The sequence below is a fragment of the Phyllopteryx taeniolatus genome, chromosome 7 (genome assembly GCF_024500385.1).
Source record: "Phyllopteryx taeniolatus isolate TA_2022b chromosome 7, UOR_Ptae_1.2, whole genome shotgun sequence".
In the NCBI taxonomy this organism is placed as follows: domain Eukaryota; kingdom Metazoa; phylum Chordata; class Actinopteri; order Syngnathiformes; family Syngnathidae; genus Phyllopteryx; species Phyllopteryx taeniolatus.
In genome coordinates, this window is record NC_084508.1 from 17,202,813 (window position 1) to 17,221,072 (window position 18,260).

General features: G+C 40.2%; 1 protein-coding gene across 2 annotated transcripts; it reads left to right on the plus strand.

The window, feature by feature from the left end:
• The first annotated feature begins 1,135 nt into the window (after positions 1 to 1,135).
• Positions 1,136 to 18,185, plus strand: LOC133481339 (protein FAM163A-like). Of its 2 annotated transcripts, XM_061780551.1 has the most exons (6): positions 1,136 to 1,428; positions 10,626 to 10,729; positions 11,673 to 11,781; positions 11,858 to 11,881; positions 13,250 to 13,364; positions 13,633 to 18,185. In XM_061780551.1, the coding sequence occupies exons 5-6, from the start codon at positions 13,272 to 13,274 to the stop codon at positions 14,029 to 14,031; spliced, it is 492 nt and encodes a 163-aa protein (XP_061636535.1). In that variant the 5' UTR covers positions 1,136 to 1,428; positions 10,626 to 10,729; positions 11,673 to 11,781; positions 11,858 to 11,881; positions 13,250 to 13,271; the 3' UTR covers positions 14,032 to 18,185. The 2 variants fall into 2 exon arrangements, with proteins under 2 accessions (XP_061636535.1, XP_061636536.1); XM_061780552.1 differs by lacking the exon at positions 10,626 to 10,729.
• The last annotated feature ends 75 nt before the right edge of the window (positions 18,186 to 18,260 follow it).

The following is an 18,260-nucleotide window of genomic DNA, read 5'->3' on the forward strand; positions in this document are numbered from 1 at the left end:
TACTGCAGTAAGATTTGTGTTACATTACGTCAATGTAATGGGCACATCACATACTGATTTGAAACACTTAGTCTTAGTCCCTGGTCAGGCTTTAGAATGCAATGAAAGAATGTACAGAATACGATAAAAAAACACAATTAATAAATACCATAACTAAATACAGTGAAGCAATTTACATGGGACAGGGGCATGTTTACCACTGTGTTACATCACCTTCGCTTTTAACAACACTCAATAAATGTTTGGGAACTGAGGACACTAATTGTTGAAGCTTTGTAGGTGGAATTCTTTCATTGCAAAAAAAAAAAAGTTTATCACTTTAAACATTAAATATATTGTCTCTGTAGTGTAGGATTTGCAAATCATTGTATCTTGTTGTTATTTGTTTTACACAAAATCCTGACTTCTTTAGAATATGCGTTTTTACATCTACACAACAAATTGGATAACTAGTTTTTAAATCAGAAGCTAGTAAAAATTATTTGTTCAACTATTGTTCAATTTATTTTAAAAGGGGCATTGGTAAAAAAAAAAAAAAAAAAAGAATGCATTATCTCAGTGTTATTAAAAGTGAAGATCATTTGCAATTTTGGTATTTTAGCAAGAAACATTAAGTTGACGGCCATCATTTGCTTTCACGCGTCAAATAACATAAAATTATGTCTGATCTGGCCCCCGGGCCTTGAGTTTGTCACCTGTGCACTGTGCCATGCAGGCGCACAATTCCAACTTGTTCCAACGTACAGTACACTATTGAACCAGTTTTTTCCCCCTTCAAATTGTCTTTTATTATGATTTGTACCATACAGTGCTATTTTTCTTGATTAAAAATGTGAACGAATGAAAATCCACGCAAACACGTACAGGACAGCATGCAACCTGTACATGAAAACGGGAGTCGAGATTTGAACCCCAAAACTTCACAACTAGGAGGTGCAATGTTTTTTTTCCTACTTATTTTCTAATCCTGAATGTTTACTAGTGTGTTTCTGTGGATTAAAATCCCATCGTTGTTCGAACTCAAATTGTAGTTTAAGGTTGCTGCAGTGTCATTAGTGCGTTCGGAGGGCGGCTCCTGTTCTCTATGCGCCTCCTCCTTCTCAGTCGTCACTTGTGTGATGTTGCAGCGTTGGTTTTGTTCATCGCCTCGGAGCGCGCACAAGTTGAACGTTCCTTTTCTTCCAGAGCGCGCGTAAAAGCTCTTCCTCGCCTTCCTCTCCTCTGTGCGCGGTGACCATGCTCGATTGTTACGCGTCAACTATCCGTGTTTGCTGTGTGCAGCCCCTCTGACCTTTGCAGTCGGCCCATTTGGACGTGATAGCTGGGTGCGGGTCAGTGCTTGTTTGCTGAGGATGCTGCCGCCTTAAATTGGTCAGCTCCATCGAGATCAGCGCGAGGACAACCGAGCGCTTCATGTAACTAGCTCAGGTACGTAACTGGTGTTATCAAGCTCAGTCACCGATTAATTAATTTTCAAAATATGTCATGATTTTACCCCCCCCCCCCCCCCCAAAAAAGAAATGCAGTAATTTGTCATAACATTAGGTACACCTTTGCAATCTAATGAGCTTTGTATTGAAGCTACACCAATTTCTTTGTAAACATAATTCTTAGGTGTTGTAGTCTTTATTGACAATGTCAGAGATGTATGCATTTAACAATATGTTTATTCTGGTAGCACTGCATCATACTGAAAGGTGTTCTCATATTTGGCTGCCTTATTTGTTTGTAAAGGACCAGAATGTGTGAGATGAGTCAAATGGCAGCACGTGACTTATGGCGAGTCGAGGTGACAACTGCCTCAAAAATACATCCTTACATAAAATGAATGAATGTATTCAAACATCTGAAGTGGGTTACAGATACATTGATTTTAACATCTGGTAACGCATTGTGGTTGCAAACTATTCTTGTCATTTTTATTGCATCGAATGACTTGGAGAAACGTTATAGAAACGTTTAACATTTACTATTGTCCGTTCCAACAGTTTTCCGAGCATCTGACCATCCTGCGTTTAAAAGTTGGGACAATACACTCAAAAAACTACTCTAAACTATTATAGGAGAGAGTAAATCAGGCCAACATTGTGTTGTGTATTTGTGTGCGCAGGTTTGTTTTGGGTTGGTGTGTTCAGTATTGAAAACAAGCTAGAAAAGAGGAACGTGTTTCAGAAGTGCTGTATAAATTATTGAGGACCCTTCAGAATGGCTGGATTGTTGTTTTTTGCCATGCATCTGCAATTTGACTATATATTTGACTATAAAAAATCGATTGACAAAGTGGGGGTGGGGGTGAGGTCGGTGAGAGCAAGGCCGTTGGAGCACAGACAGCTTCATCTACAAGTATGAAGTAGTTTTACTGCAGCATACCGCTACATACATGAGACATCCATCCATCCATCCATTTTCTGAGCCGCTTCTCCTCACTAGGGTCGCGGGCGTGCTGGAGCCTATCCCAGCTGTCATCGGGCAGGAGACGGGGTACACCCTGAACTGGTTGCCAGCCAATCGCAGGGCACGTAGAAACAAACAACCATTTGCACTCACAGTCATGCCTACGGGCAATTTAGAGTCTCCAATAAATGCATGTTTTTGGGATGTGGGAGGAAACCGGAGTGCCCGGAGAAAACCCACGCAGGCACGGGGAGAACATGCAAACTCCACACAGGCAACCTATATTTAATTGAATACACTACAAAGACAAGATATTTAATGTTCAAACTGATAAACTTTATTGTTTTTAGCAAATAATCATTAACGTAGAATTTTATGGCTACAACACATTCCAAAAAAGCTGGGACAGGTGGCAAAAAAGACTGAGAAAGTTGAGGAATGCTCATCAAACACCTGTTTGGAACATCCCACAGGTGAACAGGCTAATTGGAAACAGGTGGGTGCCATGATTGGGCATAAAAGGAGCTTCCCTGAATTGTTCAGTCATTCACAAGCAAAGATGGGGTGAGGTTCACCTCTTTGTGAACAAGTGCGTGAGAAAATAGTCGAACAGTTTAAGGACAATTTAGGGATTTCATCATCTACGGTCCATAATATCATCAAAAGGTTCAGAGAATCTGGAGAAATCACTGCATGTAAGAGGCAAGGCCAAAAGCCAACATTGAATGTCCGTGACCTTCGATCCCACAGGCGGCACTGCATCAAAAACCGACATCAATGTGTAAAGGATATCACTACATGGGCTCAGGAACACTTCAGAAAACCAATGTCAGTAAATACAGTTTGGCGCTACATACGTTAAGTGCTACTTGAAAGTCTACTTTGCAAAGCAAAAGCCATTTATCAACAACACCCAGAAACGCCACCGGCTTCTCTGTGCCGAGCTCATCTAAGATGGACTGATGCAAAGTAGAAAAGTGTTCTGTGGTCCGATGTGTCCACATTTCAAATTGTTTTGGGAAATTGTGGACGTCGTGTCCTCTGGGCCAAAGAGGAAAAGAACCATCTGGACTGTTATGGACACAAAGTTCAAAAGCCAGCATCTGTGATGGTCTGGGGCTGTGTTAGTGGCAATGGCATGGGTAACTTACACATCTGTGAAGGCACCATTCATGCTGAAAGGTACATACAGGTTTTGGAGAAACATATGCTGCCATCCAAGCAACGTCTTTTTCATGGACGCCCCTGCTTATTTCAGCAAGACATTGCCAAACAGCATTCTGCACGTGTTACAACAGCGTGGCTTCGTAGTAACAGAGTGTGGGTACTAGACTGGCCTGCCTGCAATCCAGACCTATCTCCCATTGAAAATGTGTGGCGCATTACGAAGCATAAAATATGACAACGGAGACCCCGGACTGTTGAACAGCTGAAGCTGTACATCAAGCAAGAATGGGAAAGAATTCCACCTACAAAGCTTCAACAATTAGTGTCCTCAGTTCCCAAACGTTTATTGAATATTGTGAAAAGAAAAGGTGATGTAACACAGTGGTAAACATGACACTGTCCCATCTTTTTTGGAACGTGTTGCAGCCATCAAATTAAGTTAATGATTATTTGCTAAAAACAATAAAGTTTATCAGTTTGAACATTAAATATCTGGTCTTTGTAGTGTATTCAATTAAATATAGGTCGAACATGATTTTCAAATCTTTGTATTCTGTTTTTATTTATGTTTAACACAATGTCCCAACTTCATTGGAATTGGGGTTTTAGTATATTCACACTTTCACTTCCCGTTAAACCATAATGCAAATAAGGAATTCACTAAATTGAATCACAGACATGCAATATCATAGATGAAACAAATGCATTAAATATTTACTTGTTGCCTTTGGGTACAACGTGCGAAACATTTCCTCTGGATCCCCAGTCACGAAATCCACTTACTCTTAACTCCACCACATGAGAATAGAAAAGAAAACAACTTGATACTTGGAGATGGAATGGAACCTCTTTTCCCCCAGAGAACGACTGAAGTTGGTATATAGAAGCTCCTTAACTTTATTTGACTTCATCAGCACTGATCTTGTAATAGCTGTCTTATGCAAGATTTGTTTGAAGCTCAAACAAAAGAGCACTTTTTTATGATGCTAAGTAAGTCGGAGCCTCAGTCCCCTGATTAGCAACATGCTGTGCAACCAATTACACGAGGAAAAAAGGCACAAAGTTATGGAATATAACAGTATCATGTATTTCAACCTGAATTAAACTGTTACAAAAGTATCACAACAGCATAACCGTCAAGCACACCCAACATTAACAAAAACCCTTAAAAATCAATTCTAACATTATTACCTAGCTCACACTACTTGGAAATTATGAAAGTGAACATGCATTCTGTGTGTGTGTGAAAGCTTGCTTTAAGCCAATTGTGCTGAGTCGTGACTGATATTTTCTATCTTACTGTAAAACACTGGTAAATACCAAGAGTATTCTTTTTGTCCCTTTATTGCATCAGTGGAAGGGGAGAAGTTGGATCGAGCATCTTCAAGGGTGCCGCCGATGAGGCCTTCTGATTAGCAAAGCGGCTGTTGGGGAGAGCACATAGATAGCGCCACGTGCCTTGGATAATGGTTCATATGCTATCTGCCTGATGTCTGAAGATAAAAAGCATTGTTTTTGGATCTCACATCTGTTCTGATAAATTTCCATTACAAGCTGTCATGTATCACCCTAATGGATACATGCGCTTATTTTTTTTTTATGCTGAGGGGAAAGGATTACATCACCAGCTCTTTCTTCATTTGCTCTGTCTTTAATAATTCTATTATTATCAAGCCATCAATTTTCTATACCGATTATCTTCATTTGGGTCATGTGCGTGCTGGAGTCTATCCCAGCTGAATCTGGGCGAGAGGCGGGCTACACCCTGAAGTGGTCGCCAATCAATCGCAGGACACACTTAGACAAACAACCACTCATACTCACATTCACACCTATGGGGAATTTAGAGTCTTTAATGAATCCAACATGTATGTTTTGGGAATATGTGAGGAAGCCAGCATACACGGAGAAAACCCATGCAAGCAAGGGGAAGACCTAAGCTGGGATTCCAACCCAGAACCTCTTGACTATGAGGCAGATGTGCTAACAGCTAGATCACCATGCTGCACATGTTGTTTGTTTATTTGTATTATCCAGTGCTATTGAGTTTTGGAGTAACCTTTGTTGGTTTTGCGTTTGCACTGTTATTTTACTGTTCGTGCTCTTGTAGCTTCTGATCATTCTAGTGAACCGGCACCTTAGGAAGGGAAAGCGGAGTCCCGGTTTGCTAACAAATGTTGAGGGAAAACAAAAATGTGTAGTGAAGTTAGAGAAAAGGCCAATAAAAATGCCTTCATATTTCCAGAACGTGAACATCTTTCCTGAACCGAGTTTCCTCTCATGAGTTTGAGCAGTACTGATTTCTTTTCAGCCTGCCTTCTTCCCTGTCACACACAATGTCCACGAAATTGTATGCTAATGAAATAGTGGTAGTGGTACATTACTCCCCCAAAGATAGAAGCTGGACCATTTCATTTCCTTTTTATGAGGCTATGATACTAACCAGCAGAAAGGAGGAACAATAATTACCCAGCGTCCCTGCTGCCAGAGTCACTATTCTGGGTGCATGTGAAGTGATGCAGCACTGCTGCTAAGTGTTGAAGAAACTCTGGTGAAACAACTGCAAACCTCATAAAGCAGCGTGACGCACAGCTGTCTGCAGAATATCACTTCCTTCTTCTGCATATTATGTCCTCACAAGGAGTCTTAATGCAATTGATCATAAATAGTAATAATAATAAAATGAGCTACAATCTCTCCAGTTTGAAGCATGAGAAAGATGACGATTATGATAATTTTATCATAAGGAAGCTGAACGAGTGCTCTGCGAATTTGAGCTGTAATTCTATTCATGCCATTGTGCATTGACCCTACCAATTGCTTGAGGTGCACTTTGCATATGCATACCCCTCACAGCGCAGCCAATGTTTTTTTTATGTCTCATAAATATACTATCGCTCCCCACTTCTTCTTTTACTTGGCTTGACACAGCCCTGCTCTCTATTTGTTGCTTTTTTGTAATACCTGGTCAGATCCTGAGCGACAACAAATTCATAGAAGAGCTGACTCAGAAGCTGTCCGGCTTGGTGTTGGGAGCATCATACTATGATGTACTCCAATGATAAATCTGGAGTTTATGACATCAGACGAGGCATTAGCTTGAATGGAAAAAAAACAATTTCAAAATATGATATTTTCTGTTTTAACTTTGCAAGACAGATTTGTTTAAGCACTGCTATTGATCGTGTGCTTTTGTCTGTGTTTTGGGCCGAGAGGATGATTCTGAGTGGCATTCACTGCATTCATTGCCACAAATGACTTGCAGTAGAATCAGGTAATTGAACTTGATGAATCTTTAGTCGTCAATCTCTTCCCACAAAACTTTATTTGATAGAACAGTGAGAGAAGGACACTTGAGCAACATTTTTGTCTTTGCTACACTGTGTGCTTTTAATGTTTCAGAGGTAATTGGAAATGTTTCCAGACTGAATCATTTTATCTTCATTATGTAAAGCTCATGAAGCCTTACGTGCATTCTTTTAAAGTTTTCTGACATGAAACTCATTATCTTCATTTGAATAGTACATGCCAGTTCAGGTCTTTTTCTGAGCTGCTGAAAGCTGTGGATGAAATCCGCATTAAATAGCCATAGTACTGAAACAAATTTATGTATGATTTGTTTAAAATGCATTTGAACTGATTTTTCACCGTTAGACTTTAAAATGCCAAACTGTTTATGAAATTTTAAAGTAGCACTAAGCTGGCCCAGAAAATTTCATGTAAATTTGACACACCACTGAGAAGAGTGATCTTAACCAGCCTGCCAAATTTGAATGAATTAAAAAAACAAAAAATCGCTACATATATAAAATCAGGTTTCAAAACGTGAATAATAAGGGCCACCTCTCAGATGCTGTGGGAATGTCAAATGGATGCGCCAAAAGGAATCAAACATACTGAGAGGGTGATAGCTTATACGATGTAAAATCACATTAGGATGCTCAACTTCAAAATGTAATGGTTATTGTGGACGATAATCATAAAAATAAGCACACAAGTAAGCTTACCTTCTTTGTTGGTGACATAATGGCACAGCCGAACACGCACCTGACGACAGTGGCACAGTAGGAGGAAGCCCAGGTAGTTAGACAGTCGGCATTGCCCCATTCACTAGTATCAACTTAGCCACGAAGCCATGTTGTCTCGGTGTAGCGATAGTTAGCTTGCTAACGTTAAGATGGAGCACCTACGGGCAACTTAGAGTCCTCAATTAATTTGGGATGTGGGAGGAAACCGGAGTATCCGGAGAAAACCCACGTAGGCAAGGGGAGAACATGCGAACTCCACACAGGCGAGGCCGGATTTGAACCCGGGTCCTCAGAACGGTGAGACAGACATGCTAACCAGTCGACTACCGTGCCGCCAAGCTTAAGCTATATCTCAACAATTCAGCAGTATATTGTTATAAGTCTCTCATGTTTTCAGCACTTATCAAACATATTTCATGTATTTGGAAACAAAACACGGATATCTTCTTAGAGCCCCTTTAAATATACTATTATTTATTTTAGAAATGCATCAAGTCGAATTTAAGCACTTTTTTAGCATTATATCACTTGAGCATTGTAGAAGAACATTTTTTTTTTAAACACTAGATTACTCCACAGACTTTCAGACATTGTAATTTGAAGACTAGTGTCGCTGTCACTTCCTCCTGTTGTGTTTGTTCGATCATTGGTTTTAATGTTACTCTTTAAAAGCTGTGTTCAGTGGTTGTAAAACCTTTGGAGCAAACAGAGAAGATCAGACATGGTTTATTTCAAGACACGAGGGTATAATTCAGGGGTGTCAAACTCCTTTTTGTCGCGGGCCGCATCGTAGCTATGGTTCCACTCGGAGGGCCGTTATGGCTGCAAACCCATATGAATGTAGGATTGCCTTATATTATTACATATACACAAATTAATGGATAATTAGTTTTGAAATCAGAAGCCAGTAAAAACTACAGTATGAATCAATTTTATTTTAAAAGTGGGGTTGGTAACAAAAGAATGCTTGCAATATCTCAATATTTTTAAAAGTCATGACAATTTGAACTTTTGGTACTTTAGCAAGAAACACAAAGTCGATGGACACTGTCACGGGCCACATAAAATGATGTGGCGGGCCGGATCTGGCACCCGGGCCACCAGTTTGACAACTGTGTTATAATTTTAAAAAATGATAATAAATCATTTAATATTTATTTTGTATTTAGTAATACAGTATGCTTATTAGGCCAGTCCAGGGTGTAACCCGCCTCTTGTCCAAAGTCGGCTAGGATAGGCTTCAACTCGACCCTAATGTGAACGAGCGATATAGAGAATGAATGGATGGATTCTTAGTGGCTTAACTCTGACCATGTCTTTGCTGGTCATCAAATTTCACCCCAGTGGCTTCAAAAATTAAACTGGCTTTTCCAACTGTGGGTGGAGAACTGGAGGAAGGTTAAACAAATTTATTTTCAACCAGGCAGCATAAAAGAACGTCATTGCAGGGTGAGGCATATTTGTTAACTCGTAAGATGAGTGAGTACCACACAAGCTGAATGCTGGCCTGAGTTAGTAAAAATAAAATAAAAAATCAATCTCGTAAAAATCCTCCTGACAAGTCAAGGCTTTTCAGGTGCTCCTGAAGACTGATGGTCATGATTCCATCGGGAACACTCCATCAGAGGGGGGAATAGGTTAGGGTGGGGGGTTCATTACTCTGACTGACCCCAAACCAGCCAAATTCAGTCACATAACATGAAGTCAGACAATGGTCCAGTACAACAGCAAATACTAACTGCAGTGTGTGCATTTACAATGACAACAAGTGAATACCACTAGGAAATTGTCCACCAAGTATCCATCCTGCCGGCTGTGTAGCCTCAATCCTAATCATAGATATGAATTATTATTTTCCATCCATCCATCCATCCATATTCTGTAGCACGTGTCCTTATTTGGATGGTGGGTGAGCTGAAGCCCATTTTTAAATGAAGGCATACCTGGAGAAAATCAACAGAGGCAGAGAGAACATGCAGAATCCAGTGTAACTTGGGACGTCGAGTGTGAGGCAGATGTGCCAACACCTTGCCTACCCCCAATGAATGTGAATTCTTTAAAATGCCAAACGACAGTTCAGTTGGTGGACTGAGCCATTGTTGGTTTTAGTCAATTTTGGTCTCTGTTTTCCATTATAAAAGGCAACTACAAAAATAGATATTTTATGGCCAAGACCCCTTAATCGGTTACCTTAGTAGTAGCCTACTCATTCTTGTTGAATGTTAAAATATTTGAGCGAGTTCTTAATGAACAGTTAATTGTGCTTTTCTCCATTTAGTTTCACGGAATAATAGAGAAATTTCAAATGCTGTAATCACCAAGTCTAGGAAGCAGTTGCAGGAAAATTGTTAGTAACATTTTTATCAGAGAAAAAATGCACAATGGTCTCTGAAATAGAATTAGGAATTTGGTAAAATGTATATTGACAAGCATAAAGATTCTGGGAGAAAATCCTTTGACAGATTATATAAAACTGGAGCGTCTTGTTTACAGCAAGAATGAAACCTACATAAAACATAACAAAACAAAAACCACTGGAGCCTCCCTACAGTGAAGCATGGAGTTTTACTTAAATTCATAATCAGAGGATTCAATTGTATTACACTATTTTTCATTTAATCATCTGTGGAATATTTGTTGGTTATTTTATTCATTTAATGAAATGCAATCACAGCTTTTAAGTGCCAGTAGAACCGTAACGTCTGTTCAGATGGATGTTCAGTGATCGCCTCATTTAACATGAGTGCATGTTTGTAAGTACTCGAATGTCTATGTGTCAAGTGTTTTATCAGCATCCAAGCAACACTGTACGTGGGACTGAGGGCCAGTGTAATCTGGACCCAGCGGTGACTGATCCAGCTGCCTTCTGTTTTTTTGCTTAGTTTACATGCGTGTGTGTAAACTGTGCATGTGCCTGCAGGTTCATAGATATTTCTCACCCCAACCCTACAAAACTGCATACAAACATAAAAACAAATTTAGGTCTCCGAGTAAATTATGAACCTAAGTTCACAATGCATCCATTAATTCTGACAGGTTGCATGGTGTGTTGGCTCTGGGATTGCAGCCTCTGCGGGAAAGTTCTGATGCAGGATGATGTCGAGGGGGATCTGCTATTTGTTCTCCACAAATAATTGAAGGTAAAAGTGCCATCTGACAGAAACATTAGCCCAGCGCCTGTGGTGTAGCGCTCCAGATCAGGGCATGTGGTGGATGCTTTTTCGCCTCTTATGGAGTTTGAAGCATTTTCCTGTTTATTGTGTTTTAAGCGGCAAAGCCACTTCAATAACCATCAGTTCGAGATTTCTCAAGACCTACTGTGTGTATTGCACATTGTTGTTTTTTTTTTTTTTGTCTTTTATGCCTAATTGTTTTTGCATCAATGGAGGATTAGACAACCAACACAGCACTCAAAGCAAATTTACCTGAAATGGAATAGGCTGAACAGTAATGCAAAAAAAGATTTACGGTCAACAGCTTGCATGTAATAAGGAGAGCTGTTTTTCAAATGATGTGGGGTGCTTTGGATCATCACTGACTCCTGCTCCATTATTTTCTCTTCCCACCAGTAGTCATACCATGATGTCATTTGAAGATGCACTGAATTGAAATAAGTAGAATAGTTGCTGTGATTGTCAGTGGTCAATTGGTGAACCTGTTTGTACACCTCTAGTTGGTGTGTTAGAAAAGTTATATTCTTGTTCTAGATCAAATGGGGAAAACTACAGTACAACATCTTATGAACACATCACAGTGACCAATTTATAAATGTGTATATAATGCATTTGCTGTGAATCTGCTTAGTTACATAGAGATCTTTTATCTGTCTTTTTTTGTCTTGCATCATTATTATTACTTCTTGTTTTTCCTCTCTCCCTGTTCTTTTGTTCCTTCTGGTGGTTTATGCCCCCCTCCTCCTCCTCCTGCTCTTCCTTTACCAGAGGAATTATATGATATGGCTCTAAATGGCCAGTTTCTGTCCCTTACTGCCACCTTGTGGAGATTTAGCTGTTAAAATGAGTTTCAAATTAGGTCAATACAGTCTAGTCGAAGTGACACTCAAAACATTTGTTTTATCCGCAGAGATGTGCATACAGTATGTTCATCCAGTGGTGGGACCACATATCACTGACCTCTGATCTGACTTCAGTCAACTGTTAACCTCTCAGTCACCCAGGGACCCTCTTCTCATGTAAGTGGATCTAGTTTGACATCTGTCTGTCAGTCTGCCTCTCATTTTAAAAACACTTATTTGGTTTGTTTTACAGGTGTTAAGCAGAGCTTTCCTAAAAGTGAGTATAATGGCATCATCATCATTATCAAAGATCTAAACAAAGCAATAGAATAAGACTTCTCTTCCTGAGGTGGGTCTCTGTGGTGGTCCGTGGATTCTTGGGACTTTGTTGTTACGCATCAGTGCGGCACACAAGAATAATAATATCAGCGAATCAGTACAGAGTAGCTATCCAGGGGTGTCCAAACTTTTCATCTGAGAGCCGCATACAGATAATTTGAAAGATGCAAGGTCGACGTTGAAGTTCTTCAACATTAATTTTCTAAACATACCGAAGACAATTGCACGGGCCAAGAAGGCCTGACAGTACTCCTTCTTCAGCTTGATGGCATCGATTCGATCATCAAACTCTGGCCTAGGGTGTCCTGGTGCCAAGTGAATACGTGGACACCCTTATGTCCGCACATGGTGTTTGTTATGGGCAATCCATGACAAGCACAGAAATCCAATAAGAGAAGAACACTCAGGTTCTGGTCAGGAGGGGGGGGGGGCGTTCTTCCCGATCACACCCTTCCAGATCTCTCTGTCATTGCCGATGTGAAGTCCCCCAGCAGAACAAGGGAATCCCCAGCAGGCGTGCTCCGCAGCACCCCCCTCCAAGGACTCCACAAAGGGTGGGTACTCTGAGCTGCTGTTTGGTGCACAGGCACAATCAATAGTCAGGACTCGTACCCCCACCCAAAGGCGGAGGGATGCTGCCCTCTCTCGTCCGGGCACCGAGCCGGGGTGACAATAAGTATGCCGACAAATGCTCGCCGCCTCTCACCGTGAGCTACTCCATAGTGGAATAAATTCCGTCCCCTCTAACGCCCAAGCAATGTTGTCGGAACTTCTCAACCTCATCCTGAATAATAAATACTATAAGTGCGGATGTGAATTGCAAACGGTACATGATTAATTAATAAATAAACAGGATACTATGCTATATATAGATTCAGCCATCCATCCATTTTCTATATTGCTTGTCTTCATTAGGGTCATGGGTGAGCTGGAGCATATGCCAGCTGATTTTAGATGAGAGGCGTGGTACACCTTCGACTGGTCACCAGCCAATAACAGGGCACATATAGACAAACCCATTGACAATTTCGGGTCTTCAGTTAACCTAAAATACGTTTTTGAAATGTGGGAGGAAGCCAACGTATTCTGAGAAAACCTGCTGAAACAAACAGAAATATTAAATATAAACAGCGTATAGGCTATTGAGAGCAGTCATTGGGAGTCTTGACAGCAGCAGAAAAGATTGATTGTGAGATTATGACATCAAAGCGCTTGGATGTACAGTACTAAGACTTCATACAATTAGCATGTGTGATTTCACGATGCCTTGTAAACTTGATGTTGTCGTTTCTTGTGCCTTTGTCAGAGTTTAATGGAGAGCTGGTCGGATGACAGCTGGAACCGTTGTCATAACTGGAGGAATACTGGCCACAGTGATACTTCTGTGTATCATAGCTGTGCTCTGTTACTGTAGACTCCAGGTACACTTCCCTTTTTCATGTTTGAATGCTATTGTATGCCAGTACAACACTTGCCACAACAATAAGTGCATTAGCACACAAGAGCTCAGCAGTGTACTTAACATTAGGCAAACACAAATTACTCTTAAATATTTTTTTAGTGTCATCTTGAGACTGATGGTTGATGGCATGTCGATGAACACAGTTACAATATGAATGTTTCAGAATTCTTAATCCATCTTTTAAGTTTTTGTGCTTTTATATGTTATAATATATGATTTCTGTTCAGTACTACTGCTGCAAGAAGAATGGTTCTGACAGTGGCTCCAACTCTCTGCAACACTTTGACTGCAACACCTGCAATGTCTCTGGCCTGGATGGGACCATCGGCATCCCGGTGTCACTTTCGCCCCCAGAGCGACCCGCATCCCGCAAAGCCAAGAAAGCCACAGTGGGGCGTCGCCACTACTGCCCCACCTGCTCCCCGTATGACTCCCTCTTCTTCAGCCGTACCACTGATGAGATGCGCAACGGAGGCGAGCGCATCACTTACATGCCCACACACTACGAGAACCAGGCGCTGGCCATGCCGCTTCCCGCCGTGCAGGGGTCCCTGCTGAGGGAGGCTCCTTGGAGCAGAGCACCTGATTTCTACACCAACACACAAGCCATCAGCACAGAGGTGTGACACTGCAACTAGAAGTGGTGAACATAAAGCAGTTTTAGGAGGTGTTTGGACACTTTATTATATTCACAGTTCTAATTTACAACCCCAATTCCAATGAAGTTGGGACGTTGTGTTAAACATAAATAAAAACAGAATACAATGATTTGCAAATCACGTTCAACCTATATTTAATTTAATATACTACAAAGACATGATATTTACTGTTCAAACTGATAAACTTTAACTCTAACTTATTGTTTTTAGCAAATCATCATTAACTTAGAATTTTATGGTTGCAACACGTTCCAAAAAAGCTGGGACAGGTGGCAAAAAAGACTGAGAAAGTTGAGGAATGCTCATCAAATACCTGTTTGGAACATCCCACAGGTGAACAGGCTAATAGGGAACAGGTGGGTGCCATGATTGGGTATAAAAGTATCTTCCCAAGGCAGAAAACCAACATTGAATGCCGGTGACCTTCGATCCCTCAGGCAACACTGCATCAAAGACCGACGTCAATGTGTAAAGGATATCACCACATGGGCTCAAGAACACCTCAGAAAACCAATGTCAGTAAATACAGTTTGGCGCTACATCCGTAAGTGCAACTTGAAACGCTACTATGCAAAGCAAAAGCCATTTATCAACAACACCCAGAAACGCCGCCGGCTTCTCTGGGCCTGAGCTCATCTAAAATGGACTGACGCAAAGTGGAAAAGTGTTCTGTGGTCCGATGAGTCTACATTTCAAATTGTTTTTGGAACTTGTGGACGTCGTGTTCTCCGGGCCAAAGAACCATCTGGACTGTTATGGACGCAAAGTTCAAAAGCCAGCATCTGTGATGGTATGGGCCTGTGTTAGTGCCAATGGCATGGATAACTTACACATCTGTGAAGGCACCATTAATGCTGAAAGGTACATACAGGTTTGGAGAAACATGTGCTGCCATCCAAGCAACGTTTTTTTTTCATGAACGCCCCTGCTTATTTAATCAAGACAATGCCAAACCACATTCTGCACTTGTTACAACAGCGTGGCTTCGTAGTAAAAGAGTGCAGGTACTAGACTGGCCTGCCTGCATTCCAGACCTGTCTCCCATTGAAAATCTGTAGCGCATTATGAAGCGTAAAATATGACAACGGAGACCCCGGACTGTTGAACAGCTGAAGCTGTACATCAAGCAAGAATGGGAAAGAATTCCACCTACAAAGCTTCAACAATTAGTGTCCTCAGTTCCCAAACGTTTATTGAATATTGTTAAAAGAAAAGGTGATGTAACACAGTGGTAAACATGACCCTGTCCCAGCTTTTTTGGAACGTGTTGCAGCCATAAAATTCTAAGTTAATGATTATTTGTTAAAAACAATCAAGGTTATCAGTTTCAACATTAAACATCTTGTCTTTGCAGTGTACTCAATTAAATATAGGTTGAACATGATTTGCAAATCATTGTATTCTGTTTTTATTTATGTTTAACACAATGTCCCAACTTCATTGGAATTGGGGTAGTAGTTGGTTACTACTTTGGTTTTTTTTGGTTACTACACTGTAATTTGATTGTTAATTGACGTTAATGACTGAGGGCTAACTGACTATCAAAATATACTGTCTAAAGTAGTGTTTACATATTTGCCCAAAACAAAAATGTCATCTGTTAAATAATGAAGTGTGAGGCAGTTGTGTCATCCTACCTACAAAGTTCTGAATCTTATCAGTGCATGCTCAAGTTTACAGGAGATTCCATTTCTATGCAAGATGTTTTAGAATTCAATTTCAATCTAAGTTCAATAAATTTTACTTTATTGTGTAACCTTACTGGCAGATCATGAATATGTGAGGTACAGTTGATCGATGTAGATATACTTGTAAGCAAATACGAGTGAATCACGGGTCGTTTAAGTTCCCGTGGTTTGCTTGGTCCCTTACTGAGCTTCCACTTTGTGTCCTCGTCTGCGTTTTAAAGACGCACTAAGTATCTTTATTAGGCTTTACACGATCAGGATTTTTGGCGCCGATCACCGATCAGCAATTTTTAAAAAACGATAACCGATGACCGATCTGATCACAAGATGGAGCAATGTGTCCATTTACATGACTTGTTCATTTATTGTATATACTTGCGTACTGTATACTTAGTATCTTCAAGTATCCTCTAGCATTTTAGACAAAAGTTAAATATCAGTGACCTCTAGGGGGCATTCAAGGATTGGCCACTGACATAAGTTTAAGTCAAATCGACATTACAACGTGACAGAAATAATGGGTGCTAACTTACTGTAATTACATTGCTTTATTGCAATTAAATTACTTTAACAAATACTGTTAATGACACGCTTACTCTAACTTTCTCACTGTCCCAGCTATATGGACGGGTGTTGTCCAGAGTTTGCGCCCGTTTGGCTTTTCTTCCCGCCCCCACGCTGCGTTGCTTGAACGCGGCATCCTCCTCCTGGTGTACATTCTTCAGGTGCCTGATCAAATTTGTTGTGTTGAAGCATTTAGATGACGTTCCCCACGACATACTTCAGTTGTGCACAGACTGCAAATAACTTTCGTGTTGTCTGTCTGAGACACCGCAAAATAGTCAAGATACCAACGACGTGTTTTTTCACCGACAAGATGGAAAAAATGTTTTATTGGCCATCAGATAGTTACAGTACTATGCCACAAGACATGTGACAAGGCTAAAAAATAAACTAGCTTTTGGATTCATACGCGACGGCGACGCGGAGTAAATGCCTTTTGCGGAGCCGGTCGATGACGTCATTGATCGGATCGGCATATTATGACATCAAAGCCGATCGGCCGATCAGCATAAAATGCTAATTATCGGCCGATTCCGATCAAGCCCATCAGATCGGTGTAAAGTCTAATCTTTATCAGTTTTTTTTTTTTTTTTTTTGGGGGGACAATATACACATGGGGGCAGCAACCACATAAGACTACATACCAGAAACAACTGCAATGCTCTCTACTTTATTACTGTTGTGCTTTTTCTGCTGGATGTGGCAGGATACTGAACACTTGCAAGTCTTTACACACAAGTTTTACACACAAAGATGGGACTCATTTGCGTTTTGCATGCACATGCGCTTCATGTTACACGCATTTGTCTTTGTTTGTTTCGATGAGGAGGGTAATTCACTCTTTGTTCTCGTTTACTATTACTTTCATGTTGAATCATCAATATCAACACAGCACTATTGTTTCTCTTCACATTGTGAGAACATCAACTTTTTAGATGCAGTATGCTACAAGTCATCTTTGTTTGTGACCAACAATGTTTGCTGAGATAGTCCTGAGTATAAAATTATTTTTTTTTCTCAGAATCTACAACCTTTTCCATTCTTTTCAGCATAAAATTACACCATTGATAGCAGCAACTTGGATACTTTTTCATCTAAACACCCTTAAAAAAAAGATTTTTTTAATTTTGGTCTTCGAGCAAGGGCAAATAAGTGTACAGGACACTTGTATAAAGGTATTACTCAAACCAATGTGAAATGTGTCATGTGTTTATAAAAGTCAATACAAAATGTCAGGACAAACGCTTTGTTACAAAGAATATTATTATCATTTCATTACTTACTGTATTACCTGCTAAACTAGTTTAGAAGCTACTAGTTAAACAGAACAAAAAACGATTTTGAAATGTTGATCAAGAAATTGCCATAGAATCAGAATCCTCTTTATTTGCCAAGTATGTCCAAAAACACACACAAGGAATTTGTCTCCGGTAGTTGGAGCCGCTCTAGTACGACAACAGACAGTCAATTGACAGAGAATATTTTTGAGACATAAAGACATTTACAAAAAACAGTCACTGAGCAATAAAGGGTTAATAGTTATCTGGTAATGCCGGTACATTTTTTTCTTTTTTGACAATTGTGCAAAAGATGCAGAGTCCTCTAACACTTAGAGCAGTTCGAATGACTAATATTGCAACAGTCCGGTGCAATGACCATTGTGCAAAAGACGCCGAGACTTCAAGGAGTGTATGCAGTTTAAAGTGACGAGTAACGCGATAATCTGGGACAATGTTGATTGTGTAAATGTTGCAGATACTCCTCAGTCAGTGTGCAAATGGAGATATATATGATCAGTAATATTTAACAGTGATACATTTTGACAAAGAAAGATTTGTAATTGCTTGGAATAGATGTGTGTAATTATAATAAAACCCACATAAATCTACTGTTCTGATGAGTTGTCTGACCTCCAAAAACAGTTGTTGAGAATTACTTTGGTTT

Bases quoted from the DNA above. Each gene is read 5' to 3' on its own strand.
- LOC133481339 (XM_061780551.1), top strand. From the start codon at position 13,272: ATGACAGCTGGAACCGTTGTCATAACTGGAGGAATACTGGCCACAGTG. The intron at 13,365-13,632 runs GTACACTTCCCT...ATTTCTGTTCAG, and splicing joins TCTGTTACTGTAGACTCCAG to TACTACTGCTGCAAGAAGAA.